Genomic DNA, 15,609 nt, shown 5'->3' on the forward strand with positions numbered 1-15,609 from the left:
TGGTGACTGTGTATCTTCAAATTGAGTATTTTTATTTTAAAAGGTACAGCACAATTTGTTGAGTCCACCTTTTGGGTGGGCAAATGGATCTCAGGACAGCGGTAGCCGCCGGGTGACCACTCCTCTCTATCATGGGTTCAAAGAAGTGGAAGAAAACTGGTCTAAGCATTTCTCATCAGGTCAGAAACGTTCTCGTAAGAAACTGGCTTGTTGATTCTTCTTAGCAGGATTGAACTTGAAGTTTGGAGATGGCTGGAGGATCTTTTGCCAGTTGCTTTAATCTGCTCCCTATGGATGGCAAATAACCTATGGGTTTAAGACAGTTTTAGAAATTGACTCCCACAACCCTCATTAATTTTTATTTTTTTCATTGAAATGTAGGAATTAGGAATGCTGGTGTCTGGCTATAGGGTAAAATGCATGATTTCTTGTCACTCTCAGGAATTAAATTTAATTTTCCTTGTAGGGATATGGTTCTCACCCACAAGTTAAATTCCCTTTTGGTCTTGGTGATATTACTATTCTGAAAGTCATGTGGATGTAATATTCTCTCCAGTGTTTTTCTCATATAGCAATTGTCTTATTCTTTTGATGAGGTATCTCTGGGTTTCATTTTTTTTTTTTTTTTTTTGCAGAGCTGGGGATTGAACATAGGTCCTTGCACATGCTCCGCAAATGCTCTGCTGCTGAGCGTGGGGCCCCTGGGTTCATTTTTAGTGTTTGCTCTGATCTGGAGGATCATTAAATGTTAACTTTCATGAAGCCATAGTGTGAACTTCCTGGTTAGCCCCTTTGCTATTGAGGAAACAGCTTATATGTTTATTGCATTCAGTCTAATGATAGAGTTATGTTATAAACTGGATTTCAGAGTGCCTGAGTTGACTCCTAAAGCAGTGAGTTGAGGAGTTCAGATATCCTGCTGCATGGGATATTTGCTAATGTTTTGATGTTTTTTGGTTGTCACACTTGGTGGGGGTGCTTCTGGCATCATAGGCAGAGGCCAGTGATGCTCTTAAAGCTCCTGCGATTCTTTGGGCAGTCTCACAAAGCCAAGGATTATCTGGTTCCAAATATTAGCAGTTCAGGTGTGAGAAACCTTGTTCTAATGTAATTTTAAGATTTTTATGTTTTATGTCTGGTAGACTGAGTTGAGAATGAAACTGTTCATTTAATAAGCACATTGTTTTACAGATACCATCCCACAACCCAGATTCTACTGTGTCCTGTCCCCAGAAGCCTCAGAGGATGATTTGAACCGACTTGATGCTGTGGTACTAGGAATTTTAAACCCCATTTTATATATGGGCCTGATGGTCTCCACCAAATCAGTATTTCAGGGAGAAGGGGAATGACTTACTTTTTGTAATGAGGAAATTTGGTCTTTGTTAGGATTTTAACTTCTATTAAAAGGAAAAACATTACTTTGGGATTTATTTGCTGGGCTACACCTTAGCTAAAAGGTCGTTACTTTTGACACAAACTTCTGTAGGCAAATATATATATATATTTGTCTTTTTAATTGCATTTTTAATTGTAGTTGCACATAATACATTTACTTATGTGTGGTGCTGAAGATCGAACCCAGGGCCTCGCATGTGCTAGGCGAGTGCTCTACCACTGAGCCCCAGCCCCTATATTTTTTAATATTTATTTTTTAGTTGTAAGTGGACACAATATCTTTATTTCATTTTTATGTGGTGTGTTTGAACCTAGTGCCTCATGTGTGCTAGGCGAGTACTCTACCACTGAGCCACAACCCCAGCCCCTAGACAAATATTTTAATGGACAAAAATAGTTCACTTCTTTCTCATTCTGAAGCTTGCAGTTGTATGCTCACAGTGGTCCACAAACTGAGTGAGGTCCCAGAATCTGGAATCTGCTACAGGAAGAAACCAATAAGTATAATTCGATGGGATATATTGTCAGTTATGAGGTTAGGTAATAGTGGAAGGGTAGAGGAAAACAAGTTTCAAAAAAATAAAATGAAATGATTATGTTTCTTTGTTGATCACAGGCATGTGAAGTTCTTTTCTCCAAGCTTGTCAAGTTTGATGAGCTTTACACTGCATTGACATCGCTACTTGCAGCTGGATCCCAGATCGATACAGTCAGGAGGAAGGAAAACAAAAACGTAACAGCCCTGGTAAGACCATGGAGGCCTGGGGAGTTTGGGCTGTGTTTAATAATTGATCATTTCTACCAGAAATTTCCTTCTGGGATCTAATCAGTTTATCAGATATCTATTTACAAAATTGATCAGTACTTCAGTGTTTATGTCATTTGAGTAGTTCTCTTCACTGTAGAGACAGTTTTATCATTTTTTTCCTATTCTCTCAGCATTGAAAGAAATGTGACTAAGGACTAGTGGCCACCCTAGATCTGTGTTGCTTATGACTACTGGTGTAATGTTGAAAACCTCACACTTGAGCCTTTTTCATGGTCCTATGAACATATGTCTGTACTTCTAGGAGCCATAGCAGCAATTCTAGGCCACACAAAGGGCTGACTGATTATGGACCTGCCCCGACAATGTCCTATTCTTTTTTGGTTAATTGGTGAATTTGGGGGGTTCCAGAGTTGTCAGTGAGCAACCTTTTTGGCCTATAAGGTGTGCAGAATGTGGAACAAATTGTATGTTCATTTTGCCATTTTCTGCTTTATCATTTTGGTGTGCTTTCTAGAAAGATCTGGAGAGCAGACTCTAGGGCCAAATCCCTGTTGAAAATACAGACTATGCAGGGGCATGATATTGGCCAAATATTATTATTATATAGGCCAAATTATTATTATATAGTATGAATATGTAAGAACGTTTCCTACCGTTTATATGGCTGTAACTAAAAAAATGTAACAGAAATAAAAAGAAAATAGAAAATAGAGATAACATACAATAACTGCTCCATTTGCTTTCTCCAGGAGGCCTGTGCCCTTCAGTATTACTTCTTGATACTGTGGAGGATCTTAGGTATTTTGCCACCATCAAAGATGTACATGAACCAGCTGGCCATGAACTCACCTGAGATGAGTGAATGTGACATCTTACATACTCTGCGATGGTCTTCCCGCCTCCGGATCAGCTCCTATGTGAACTGGATAAAGGTACCACAGTGGAACACAAAGCTTGCTGCCAAGGGCTATTCAGAGTTACCTTGCTCTATGTGTATGGGGGCTTTTAAATTTGATGAAGCTTTGGACTATTCAAATTGATCTTAAAATGCTTTTTTTCTTGACATCCAAACAGGATCATCTTATTAAACAAGGAATGAAAGCTGAACATGCTGGCTCTCTTGTAGAATTGGCATCCACCAAGTGTAGCTCAGTGAAATATGATGTTGAAATTGTAGAGGAATACTTTGCTCGACAGGTATGGTAGTGTTGGGACCATAATGACAACTTAGCTTCTACCACAGCCTTTGGCCACAACTAATTAATATCCTGGGTGTTTTTAAAGATTTCATCATTCTGTAGCATCGACTGTACCACCATCTTGCAGCTCCATGAAATTCCTAGTCTGCAGTCCATCTACACCCTTGACGCTGCTATCTCGAAGGTCCAGGTCTCTTTGGATGAACATTTTTCTAAGATGGCTGCAGAGACTGATCCTCATAAGTCATCCGAGATCACCAAGAACCTCCTTCCAGCCACGCTCCAACTCATTGACACCTATGCATCGTTCACTAGGTGTGACGAATTGCCTACCTGAGATGTGCTAGTACTGCTTACTCTGTGCAGCTCCCCCGGGGACTCCCCTTAACTGCCCCATGCTTGGTATAATGTTTTCTTCTCTAATAAGAATGGGTGCCTATTGAGGAATTTTTCACATAATAGCTGGGAGGAAATTTGATTTATTTTAATTTTTTAAAATGTTTTTTAGAATTATATTTGTGGGATTCAAAGAAATATAAATTTTAAAAGCTCCATCATTCCTATTATTAACTGAGTTCCTTTAAATGCTCTTCAAATTTCATGGTATGTAGAGAGGAAAAACATCTTTTCTTTTTTTTTTAAGTATTTTTAAAAAATATTTATTTTTTAGTTATTGGCGGACACAACACCTTTGTTTGTATGTGGTGCTGAGGATCGAACCTGGGCTGCACGCATGCCAGGCGAGCGTGCTACAGCTTGAGCCACGTGCTCAGCTCATCTTTTCTTAGTGAGTTAGAGGATATCTTGAAATTTTGTCCATTCTACAGCTTATATTGAAAATTGGATGTCCTATAGATTTTGTTCTGCAAATGATGTTTTACAACCTTAACATTGCTGGGCATGGTGGCACATGACAGAAATCCCAGTGACTTGGGAAGCTAATGAAGAAATCAAACATTTTGAGACTAGCCTCAGCAACTTAAGAGAACCCCTAAGCAGCCAAGCAAGACCTTGTCTTAATAAGGGTGTTGCTCAAACCCCTGGGTTAAATCCCCAGTACCAAAAAGTACCTCACAAAAAAACCAAATAAACAATAACAAACAACCAAACTTAAAATTTATTTTTAACATAAAATTTGGAAGATTATTTAAAAATTGAGATTTTTTTTTTTTCTTAAATTTGAAGAACTGGCAAAACTGGACTCCAGTCATGACAGTAATAGACTGGAGCACAGGAGGGGCTTCTCCCTGCAGCAGGGCCTACTTTGATGGTGGCCCTATTCAGCTCATTTATTGATTTGATCCCTTGTAGTGTCTCACGGGTGAGCACTTGATCTGTGAGTTTTGTACAGGGACGGGGTTCATTATAAAACTTGTAAGACTAACCATAAAGACTAATTATAAACTATAAGACTAATCTTGTATTTTTGTGTGCATATCTTGCAGCAGAGAGAAGGTATTTGCTTGAGGCTTTTTTTTTTTTTTTTTTAAACAAATAGAGGTGTAAATGTAAATAACAAATGTGAATTCCTACTCTGTGCCATGGAGTGTTCTTGGTATTTAGGGTATAGTGGTAACCAGAGCAGACCCAGTTACTGCCCTGTGGATATTCTAGGCTCTAATCTGGCCTACTCGGCCAATGCTTTTGAAAATAAGAGTTTTTAATACATATTCCTGTGCAAGTAAGTTTGGGAATGTTGGGTAAACTAAATAGGTTTTTATTTTGATTTTTAAAATATGATACTACTTAGAGCCTTTTATATATACATTGCTTATCTTCCAAGGTTGAGAAAGGAGGCTAGATAGAATATTCAAGGTTTCCCAAATTTATTTGTCATAGAATCCTGTTTTGGGAGTATTTTGGAGGACTGGCTATTCTTGTATTCTTGGAGAAACAATTACCCATTGGGGTTTCTATGAGGGGGCTGGCATTGTCAACTATATTTAGTAGGTTAGGAAACTGAGATACAGACTATGCAACTTCTCTGGGGTTAGTTTCTCCTGACCATGATGATGGGATTAGATTCCTACAGCTTCTCCTATTCACTTTCCTTTTTTCTTCAGAGCCTATTTGCTACAGAACTTTAATGAAGAGGGAACCACTGAAAAACCTTCCAAGGAGAAGCTGCAAGGCTTCGCTGCTGTTTTGGCTATTGGTTCTAGTAGGTGCAAGGCGAACACTCTGGGTGAGTGAATGTGCCGCTTCTCTCTCTACCTGTCTACTGGCATTTACAAGCATTTGCCTTACTGTGAGTCAAAACATTTACAAAGGATTGTCTGTTTTGAACTTCACAGTAACCACAGGAAGTAAAGTATTATTATCTCCTTTTTACTCAATAGGAAAACTGGGACTTAGAGAAAGCAGTTTATTTGCCCCAAATCCTACATCTTGCAAATGGTGCAGCTAACTTGGATCTAAACCAAGATCAGTTTGTTCTGAAGTAGAAGGCTGTTTTACCTTTATCAGAGATCTTGTGTTCTTTTCACTTACAGAGAATAGAAAAACTAGCCATCCTGTTATTTCATGCTTGAAATAATGTCTTTCCTGTGTTAGGAATGATCTAGAAGAAGTTTATTAGAGTGGAGAGTCAAAGGACTTGAGCAGCATTGGAATTAGGTGCAGAAATTACCCTTTAAAATTTATGGCCAATTTGTGTTTTTCTTAATGTCAAGCTTTAAATACTCTTATTATTCAGAGTCTCAGTATCATTGAATGTTCTTCATAGAATGCTGTTCTTAATGTGCATTTATGATCTCTGGCCTCCAGATTTGTTTTTAGGAGAAAAGAGATTCCTTGCTTATAGAAGGGGGAGCAGATGTTTAATGGTGATTTTAGCCTGATTTGCTAAAATGAATCCCCCTCCCTTTGTTTTCAGTTGTCTTTACTTGCAAGGTTAGAAAGTAGATAACAATGGAAAATGAAAACCTTACAATTGAGATTCTTAGCTAGTAAGCAATTAGCTGGTTCTTAGACATAGTACTGCTATTAGAATATCTATCTCAGCTGTCCCAGTAATTATTTTGATAGTCTGAGCTATAATGTTTCTGCATTTGAACTTGGCTTTTAAAATGCTGTGTGTCATTCCTTTTTTTCTTGTGATGATTTTTTGTCTTTTCCGTTGCCTCCAGGTCCAACTTTGGTTCAGAATTTGCCATCTTCGGTGCAGGCTGTGTGTGAGTCCTGGAATAATATCAACACCAATGAGTTTCCTAACATTGGCTCTTGGGTGAGTCATGGGTGTTCTAGGGGTAGATGCTGAACACAGGCTGTTCTGTGTTCTGTTCTTACTCTTCACTCTTACCTGCAAAGAGATCTATGCTGCAACTTATTTGCTGTAAGTGTCAACGGTTTCCTTTCACTTTAGGTTATGTGTCAGGAACTTTCTCCTTTTGCCATGATTTTATGTAGTAACTTAGATTTTCTAAGCTTTTAGATGCTGTTGAGTTTTCTCTTCGTTTACTTGATCTTTGTGTATGCTCACACAACCTCTGTTAGTAGATTATTCTGCCATTGAAGTTCTTTGGAAATGTGAAGTGTTATAATCTTATTATCCCTGCTTTGTAATTGTGACCTCTGTTTATATCACCCAGAGCTGTGGTACAAGTATAATTATAATCTGTGTAATGGAGATCAGATGCATTGCAAAATCCACCTCCATCTCAGTTATTACAGGCAGATAGTAGTTTACTGCTAAATGTAGTATATTGTATATTCCACTCATTTGGAATTGGTATTGGGTGTTAGTTTCATTTGTTAACTTTGTACTTAATAGAATTTGTGAACTGCCCTCCAACCCCTCTGTCTTTCTTCCTAGGATGAATAACAGTGTATACTGGGTAGAGGCCACAGTTTATAAACCTCAGTGGAGCCTTAATTTATGTCTTTTTTTTCCCACTAGACAATTTTATCCAGGGTAGATGATCTGTCTATTCACATCTGATTTGCTTTCTTTTAGCGCAATGCTTTTGCCAATGACACCATCCCTTCTGAGAGTTACATCAGCGCTGTGCAGGCTGCTCACTTGGGAACACTCTGTGGCCAAAGCCTGCCCCTGGCAGCGTCTCTGAAGCATACTCTCCTCTCACTCGTCAGGTTGACTGGAGATCTGATTGTGTGAGTACCAGTACCTAGACTTTATTGCTTTGTACATCTGTGCTTTGCTGTAGCTTAAGGATAGTGAGAGTCTCTATAACTGTACAACAGTGGTTTTCTTATATCCTTCCTGATCCAAGAGAATTTGCTGTTTTAGAGTAGAGGGTAAGCACTTAATCTTACAATGGTTTTTAAAAACTCAGATCTGAAGGGCAGCAGAGGACTGCCTTTCTTTCCGTACAGTATGTTTCAGAAGAGGCAAAAAACTGTATTGTGATTTGGAGGTGCTTTGGGTTTAAATGTTCACATGATAGGGACTATTACTAATGTTTCTCCAGTGTCATTGCAGGAGTTAGACTTTGCCTTCCTAAGGAGTAGGGAAGGCACAGTTTGTCTTCCTGTACATAGGTCACAGGTAAAGTCCTACACTTCAATGCTGTATGAGTAGTCATATTTCCAAATTAATATTTATTTTTTAGTTATAGGTGGACACAGTATCTTTATCTTATTTTTATGTAGTGCTGAGGATAGAACCCAGTGCCTCACGCATGGTAGGCGAGCGTTCTACCTCTGAGCCACAACCCCAGACCGAGTAGTCAGATTTCTGAGAGTTCATCCAGAAAACCTTCTAGTTTGGATTACTTTATAAGGTTTAGTTACTTTTTGAATATTATAAACATGTATCTTATTAATTTGATGCTTAAGTGTATTTTTCATATGAAAATGATTTTTCTTCTGAAATAATATTAAATTATGAAATTGCATGATAATATGTATGTAGAAAACTTATCAAGGAGAAGACTGGAATAAAAGCCCCAATAAATAATTGAATTATCCTGCCTTGCAGAGTTTTGGAGTAGTTGTATATTCACTTAACATAGTTCCATTTTCTTTGCTGAAGGTGGTCAGATGAGATGAATCCACCACAGATCATTAGGACCTTGCTACCCCTTCTTTTGGAGTCAAGCACTGAGAGTGTTGCTGAGATCAGTAGCAACTCTCTGGAACGCATCTTGGGCCCTGCAGAGTCTGATGAGTTCCTGGCTCGTGTTTATGAGAAGCTAATCACTGGTTGTTACAATATTCTGGCTAATCATGCAGATCCTAACAGGTGAGCCTAATGGAGGAAGCAGTCAGGTTCCCGAGACTGCTGTTCCTGGAGATGTACCACTACTGTTGTTTTTGTGTCATTAGCTGAGAGCTTGTTACTACTGTGCTTTTCAACTAGAAATTCTGTGCTTGTGTGCATTTTGCATTCTTGTGGAAATGTGTGAAGAATTATTTGGAGTCCTCTTTTGTGATTCAATTCTTAGGAATAAATGTTCAGAAAATTGAAGGTTTAATGTTCTGATTCGGAGACAATTGAACAAATTACTGGACTGGGTGTGATGAGATAGATATACAGGGGAACACTGTAAAAAATTAGTTTTTAGTATTTTGGTCACCATACTTTTGAAATGGGTGGTCTGTGGAATTGGAGGTCCTGCTCATTGTTTGACATTGGTATTTTATGCTGTGTTGATGTAGGTAAACGCTATAAATAAAGTCATGTTGTGCTTACTACTTCGAGAATTGCGTATAATACAAGGGTCTAAGTGTTGGGATATCCTGTGTCTTTGAGTCTAGGTTTTCATAAGCAACTCCTTTTTTTGCTCCTCTCTTTCCTTCTTTCTTTTTAAATAAGGAATTTGAGACAGTTTAGCTATGTAGAAATGACTCATCTGAAATGTCTCCTCCTCCAAAAATTATTGGCCAAATCTGGATTAGTACTCTAGGCTTCAGGTGCCTTTCTTATTTAATTTCCCAAGAAAATGGCTAGTAAAATAAAATTGAGGTGTTGTTATTCATTCATTAAACATTTATTGACTACCTGCTGAGTGCCAGACTTTCTGCTAAATTTTGACAAAATTCAACTGGAAATTTCCCTCAAGGTCGAGTTGTAAACAGCTTAGATTTTCAGAGTCAGTATGAGGAAGACATTGAAACAGATCTTATTACTGACAGTTAATTATTCCTTTTAATCCTTAGTGGATTGGATGAATCCATCTTGGAGGAATGTCTCCAGTATTTGGAAAAGCAGCTGGAAAGCAGCCAGGCCCGGAAAGCTATGGAGGAGTTTTTCTCTGACAGGTGAGATGTGTTTTACTTATTTAGTGTGAACATTTTTGAATGTCTCCTGAGAGCAAGGAACAGTTCATTTAGGTGTTCTCAGGCAATACATAAGTCCTGCTTGTGCGTCTCTCTTGAGGGTTAATTGCTTACTCCTCGGGGTTATCAAACAGGGGCTGGATTTCATGAACACCTTGTGTTGCTGACTGACGAGTGACCATCTTCCCTAGAGGAGATGAGATTGTGAAAAAATAGAGATGGATTCCTTTCATATGAGGCTTAACATGATTCTTCCATTTTTCCCCCTCCTGCCTCCCAGTGGAGAACTTGTGCAGATCATGATGGCAACAGCCAATGAGAACCTTTCTGCTAAATTCTGTAACCGAGTCTTGAAATTCTTCACTAAACTCTTCCAGCTGAGTGAGTGACAGCTTTTAGTAATCTTCTTATGGGAACTTTGATGTCCAGCTAATACTTTGCCTATCTTCTGCCTGAGTTTAACTGCCGCATGAAAATGCTAACAAGTGGAGAGAATCCCTCAGAGAAAGTTGGGAAGGAAGTAGAAACTACTTGGAGCCTTTCCCCTTTTCTGGCTCTCTGTTTGTCGCCTTCTTGCCTTTTCCCAGCCCTTCCTTATGGACTGTAACCTCTCGGTCTGTTCCTAGCTGAGAAGAGCCCTAACCCCAGCCTTCTACATCTCTGTGGCTCACTGGCACAGCTGGCTTGTGTGGAGCCTGTGCGCCTGCAGGCCTGGCTCACTCGTATGACTACATCGCCCCCAAAAGATTCCGATCAGCTGGATGTAATTCAGGAGAACCGGCAGCTATTACAGTTACTGACCACATACATTGTTCGAGAAAACAGGTAGACACACGTGTGTGTTGTGTCCCTAATAATCCCAGAAATCTGTGGAGAGCATTTGCTGGCATTAGTCTTAGCATTTTCAGTGGTTCTGTATTTGCCCCTCGATGGACTTCAGGATTCTAGTCTAGCTTTTTGATCTTTCCTTTGGAAAAAACCCTCTGGAATGACTTGGTCCATCATTTGCAACCTCAGTGAATGTTTTGTGCTATAGTAGCCCCAGTCCAAAGCTGAGATTGGTGTGTAGAGCCACATATTTAATATTTAATCAAAACTTCTTCTAATTGCTCTTACAAATTTGAAATACACAGAGTCAGGTTCCTGTTGGTAGTTCACCAATTTGCTCTTTCTTTTCTACCAGCCAAGTTGGAGAAGGTGTATGTGCTGTGCTTCTGGGCACCCTGACCCCCATGGCAACAGAGATGCTGGCCAATGGTGATGGCACTGGCTTCCCTGAACTCATGGTTGTAATGGCCACTCTGGCCAGTGCAGGTCAAGGTGCTGGTCACCTTCAGCTTCATAATGCTGCTGTGGACTGGCTGGGCAGATGGTAAGATGTTGAAATTAGAGGACCCTGTCCTTCCCTTCCTCCCCTACTCTCCCCCCTCCCACCCCTCACTTCTCCTCTTCTCAGGATTGAATCCAGGGGTCCTTTACCACTGAGCTACATCCCAGCCCTTTCATTTTTTTATGAGATAGGGTCTCACTATTGCCAAGCCTGACTTTGAATTTTGAATTCTCCCAAGTTGCTGGTATTACAGCATGTGCCACTGTGCCTTGCTTCTTTATTTTCTTAGTAGAGAAAATAAAATCCTGCTTATTATTCTTAAGAAGTCTTGGGAAAATATGCCAAATGTCAATGGTAGCCCTAAGAACAGAGCCCTCCAAGATATATAGCTATATTTCTTATATTTTTCTGAGGATATTTTTGCTTTATAGTGTCCACAAATTGATTCAAGGCTCATAAAGATTTTTTCCTTCGTTTGATGACTTAGATAACTTAATGTTTCCCTCTCCTCTCCTCTCCCTCCCCCACTTTGGGACAGCAAGAAATACCTGTCACAGAAGAATGTGGTTGAGAAACTGAATGCCAGCGTAATGCATGGAAAGGTAAGAAACATGAGAAGTAGGAACAGGGAGTTGGGGGAGATGATCTTGTCTTTGTGATTGAGTGGAAACCTCTCCTTTCTGTGGCTTGGGTTAGCCTGCAGAGGATGAGGCTGATGATCTCAGGACCTAGCAGTATGTCATTCCTGACTGTGTGCCCTCAGTCCTCTTCCAGGTGGCAAGAAGTGATAGGAAGGAAATGTCCTGGTAAAGATCCACCAGAATACATCTGAAAACACAGTGACTTTCTCTCAGATTGAGACTGAGAGAAATTTTGCATTCAAGCACTTTTTTCTACCACCTAACTCATGAATCTGATGTGGTGGCCAGGGACAGATAATTGGTCTCTGATACCACAGCAGCATTCATCTCTCCCTCCATTCTTCCTCATCGTTATCCTTTTTGCACTGAAATGTCACAGTGCAGAGGAAAGAGCTTAGACATCTGAGTCTTTGTTGATAGTCTGTTGGTATTTTTAGGGAAATATGAACTAATTACCTGCAGTTGTTTGTTAGAAACTTTTTCTCTTTATCTCTAAAGCGATTGCTTCCCTTCTGCATTAGTATTAGTTCAATTAATTAAAATGACTTTCACAATGGTTAAAAAAAAAAAGCAGATGGTAAGCGAAAAGGCCAATGAAAGCCTCTTTGGATTTATGATCTGGTCTTGTCTTGAATGATTTGTCTCCAATTTTACTTCATTCTCCCAGTTTCAATTCTGCTTTATAAGACTTCATGAAGAGTTATTTTTGTGCTTAAGAACAAATGAATGTACACTAATTCACTACAACTTACTGACTAGCTATGTGTAGATAGTGGAAAGAGCTGGGGAAATAGATAATTAAAATGATCTTAGTTTTCTTCCCTGCCTGTATACCATTCCTCTGATCCTTATTGTGAAAATGTGGTTTACATAATAATTAAGCTGGAGAACCAAGTTTCTGTGAGGTTGTGGTCTTCTCTTGTAGCATGTGGTAGTCTTGGAGTGCACGTGCCATATTATGTCTTACTTGGCTGATGTCACGAATGCCCTGAGCCAGAGTAATGGTCAAGGGCCAAGTCACCTCTCAGTGGATGGTGAAGAGCGAGCCATCGAGGTGGACTCAGACTGGGTGGAGGAATTGGCAGTGGAAGAGGAAGATTCCCAGGCTGAGGATTCAGTAAGTACTGAGTACTTAGTACCCTTTAAGTTAGCCTTTTAAGGTCAGGGCTAGTGTGCTAATAAGCCTTTGGCACTTTCCCCAGCCCCTTCATAACCTTTCCAACCCTATTCCTTTCTTCCAATTCCCATGCTTCATGCCTGGTTTGGCTTTTCTAAGCCTGCAGGAGCAAGCTATGGGGAATTAATCTCTCAGGGATTTCAATAAGCAGATGCCTTTCTTTTGTTCAGAATCACTTGTCTTGCTTCTTTACTTTGTATCCAAAGTAGAACTTCAGGGATGAGTCCTTCATGGGGATGGGAGTGCATTGATTTTTCTCTTAACCACAATATCCTGAGGTTGTACTTGAGGTTGCTGCAGATTTCCAGCCAGTAGGCTGTTTCAATTTGGATAGGTTTCTGTTGTTCATTGAGTATGGAAGCTCATGTGGTTTTCTGAGTATCTATATGGAGGAATAGATTTCTGATTAAAATTACTTATTGTCTTTAAGGATGAAGATTCTCTCTGCAATAAACTCTGCACTTTTACGATCACACAGAAAGAATTCATGAACCAGCATTGGTAAGTGCTCTTCATTTTAGATGAGGATTTGCTAGGCTTTGATTTTTTTTTTTTAATAAAAATTTAAAAAAATTTTTTTAATTATAGATGGACACAATATCTTTATTTTTGTTTGTTTATTTTTATGTGTACTGAGGATCGAACCCAGGGTCTCAAGCGTGTGAGACAAACGCTCTAACAACCCCAACCCTAGGCTCCGATGTTTGATGCTTCTGAGCTTGCTTGCTGGTTCTTATTTTTTGTAGGTACCACTGTCACACCTGTAAAATGGTGGACGGGGTTGGTGTGTGCACAGTATGTGCTAAGGTGTGCCATAAGGATCACGAGATTTCCTATGCCAAATATGGATCCTTCTTCTGTGACTGTGGAGCCAAGGAAGATGGCAGCTGCTTGGTAAGAGATTTACAACCTTCTCTGAACCATAAAGGGTGACTTATTAGTGACACTAGAATACTTAATCCAAACTGGAAAATTTTCACATCACCTCCATGGTACCTGGGTTTATGAACATATTCATGTTCTGTTCCTGATCTGTACAGTTGTGGCACTTCACTTGGAATATTAGAACTCACAGCCTCTTTAGATCTTGCAGTCAGTTTTTTCCTAAGAACTCCACAGTTGCAGATGTTATAATCAAAGCTTGACGCTACATGTGGGCAGCAAAGTTAGATATTAGGTAAATACCATGAATTTTAGTATTTTGAATAATTATACATGCTTAGGTAATTTCTCTTTTGGCTCCAAGATCTTAGGAAATATTTCATCTGTGCTCTGGCAAGAGCTGAGGGACCTTGATGTTTTCTGTCCCTAGGCACTGGTGAAGCGAACTCCTAGCAGTGGCATGAGCTCCACCATGAAGGAGTCGGCATTTCAGAGTGAACCCAGGGTTTCAGAGAGTCTGGTGCGCCATGCCAGCACTTCACCAGCTGACAAGGCCAAGGTCACCATCAGTGATGGAAAAATCACTGACGAAGAGAAGCCCAAGAAGAGCAGCCTATGCCGTACAGTAGAGGGCTGCCGGGAGGAGCTACAGAACCAGGTGGGACTTCCAGATGGTCCCTGGTACAGTAGAAAGAGTTCAGAGCCTGGCAAGTTAGTGTGAAAGTCAGTAATGCCTGGGGCTCCCCTTGCAGCTTGTTTTCTTTTTTTCTCTCTTAATTTTCACAGTGCAATATAAATAGTATGTGTGATCAGTCTCTAGAGAAGGATTTATGATTGAGGAGCATTAGTAGTGCAGGGGTTGGTGTGAGAATAACTTTTAGTTTTGTAATACTCTAGAGCATTCTTTCTTCCTTGTTTTGGTGGGGACGGGTACTGGGGATTGAACTCGGGGGCACTCAACCACTGAGCCACATTCCCAGCCAATTTTGTATTTTATTTGGAGAAAGAATCTCACTGAGTTCCTTAGCGCCTCACCATTGCTGAGGCTGGTTTTGAACTTGTCCTCCTGTCTCAGCCTCCTGAGCTGCTGGGATTATAGGCGTGCCCCACCGCACCCAGCAGTAGAGCACCCTTCTTGGCCTGGGTTTCTCATTTGGAGTCCAGAATCAGAAAATGATTTGATTATTTTCTCAATTTTCCTACCCTATATATATAGGAGAGAAGTTAGCTTATTATATCTGCTGGGTGCCTTGTATCATTAGGGTTTCTCTTTTGGGCACCTAGTTTGGAAATATTCCTCTAGAATTAGTAGCATGGTAGCATATTAACTGGAATCAAATCCAGGATTATGGAGAGAAGGAGATGATGATTTGGTTAGGATATCCAACTGGAAGTGAGGAAACTGGATTCTGAAGGCAGTTACTGGCAAGAATATTATGAGTATGACCCATTCTCATTCTCTCTCTCTCTCGCTCTCTCTCTTTTTCACTTTTGTATTTCGATTTTTCTCAGGCCAATTTCTCCTTCGCGCCTCTCGTGTTAGACATGCTCAACTTCCTTATGGATGCCATTCAGACCAACTTTCAGCAGGCTTCTGCTGTGGGAAGTAGTAGCCGGGCACAGAAAGCCCTCAGTGAGCTGCACACAGTGGACAAGGTGGTTGAGATGACAGACCAGCTAATGGTGAGTGTGTCAGGGCATGAAATTTGGTTGTTATAGGAACCAGCAAGTTGGTTGGAATACCTGAGTGTGCTAGATCCTCTGAGGAAGGCACTTACAAGTCAACCCCAGACCATTCAGGACTTAGTGTCTAAGATATGACCCTCTCCCCCCAATTGTACTATAAACAATGTCATAATCAACATGTGAGGCATGCCTCAAAAGAAGAGAATCGGGGCATTTAAGTCAACCTGGCTGATCCAAGTCCTCTTCGTAGTTCATGAGTATGTGAACCCCCAAGATGTGGGAACTCC

At 40.2% G+C, this 15,609-nt stretch overlaps 1 protein-coding gene across 12 annotated transcripts in view; it reads left to right on the forward strand.

The window, feature by feature from the left end:
* Positions 1-15,609, forward strand: part of Ubr4 (ubiquitin protein ligase E3 component n-recognin 4) — a 128,183-nt gene that overhangs the window by 33,748 nt on the left and 78,826 nt on the right. For all 12 annotated transcript variants that reach the window (XM_048816232.1, XM_048816222.1, XM_048816225.1 and 9 more), the window contains exons 20-39: positions 44-179; positions 1,192-1,271; positions 2,015-2,143; positions 2,917-3,099; positions 3,242-3,364; positions 3,452-3,681; positions 5,430-5,551; positions 6,495-6,592; positions 7,322-7,479; positions 8,360-8,569; positions 9,487-9,588; positions 9,887-9,987; positions 10,233-10,431; positions 10,790-10,978; positions 11,475-11,538; positions 12,503-12,694; positions 13,185-13,255; positions 13,501-13,648; positions 14,067-14,294; positions 15,149-15,319. In XM_048816232.1, the coding sequence (XP_048672189.1) occupies positions 44-179; positions 1,192-1,271; positions 2,015-2,143; positions 2,917-3,099; positions 3,242-3,364; positions 3,452-3,681; positions 5,430-5,551; positions 6,495-6,592; positions 7,322-7,479; positions 8,360-8,569; positions 9,487-9,588; positions 9,887-9,987; positions 10,233-10,431; positions 10,790-10,978; positions 11,475-11,538; positions 12,503-12,694; positions 13,185-13,255; positions 13,501-13,648; positions 14,067-14,294; positions 15,149-15,319 (2,934 nt within the window). The remainder of the gene's footprint in view (positions 1-43; positions 180-1,191; positions 1,272-2,014; positions 2,144-2,916; positions 3,100-3,241; positions 3,365-3,451; positions 3,682-5,429; positions 5,552-6,494; positions 6,593-7,321; positions 7,480-8,359; positions 8,570-9,486; positions 9,589-9,886; positions 9,988-10,232; positions 10,432-10,789; positions 10,979-11,474; positions 11,539-12,502; positions 12,695-13,184; positions 13,256-13,500; positions 13,649-14,066; positions 14,295-15,148; positions 15,320-15,609) is intronic.

The sequence above is a fragment of the Marmota marmota genome, unplaced genomic scaffold, assembly GCF_001458135.2.
Source record: "Marmota marmota marmota unplaced genomic scaffold, marMar, whole genome shotgun sequence".
Lineage (NCBI taxonomy): Eukaryota > Metazoa > Chordata > Mammalia > Rodentia > Sciuridae > Marmota > Marmota marmota.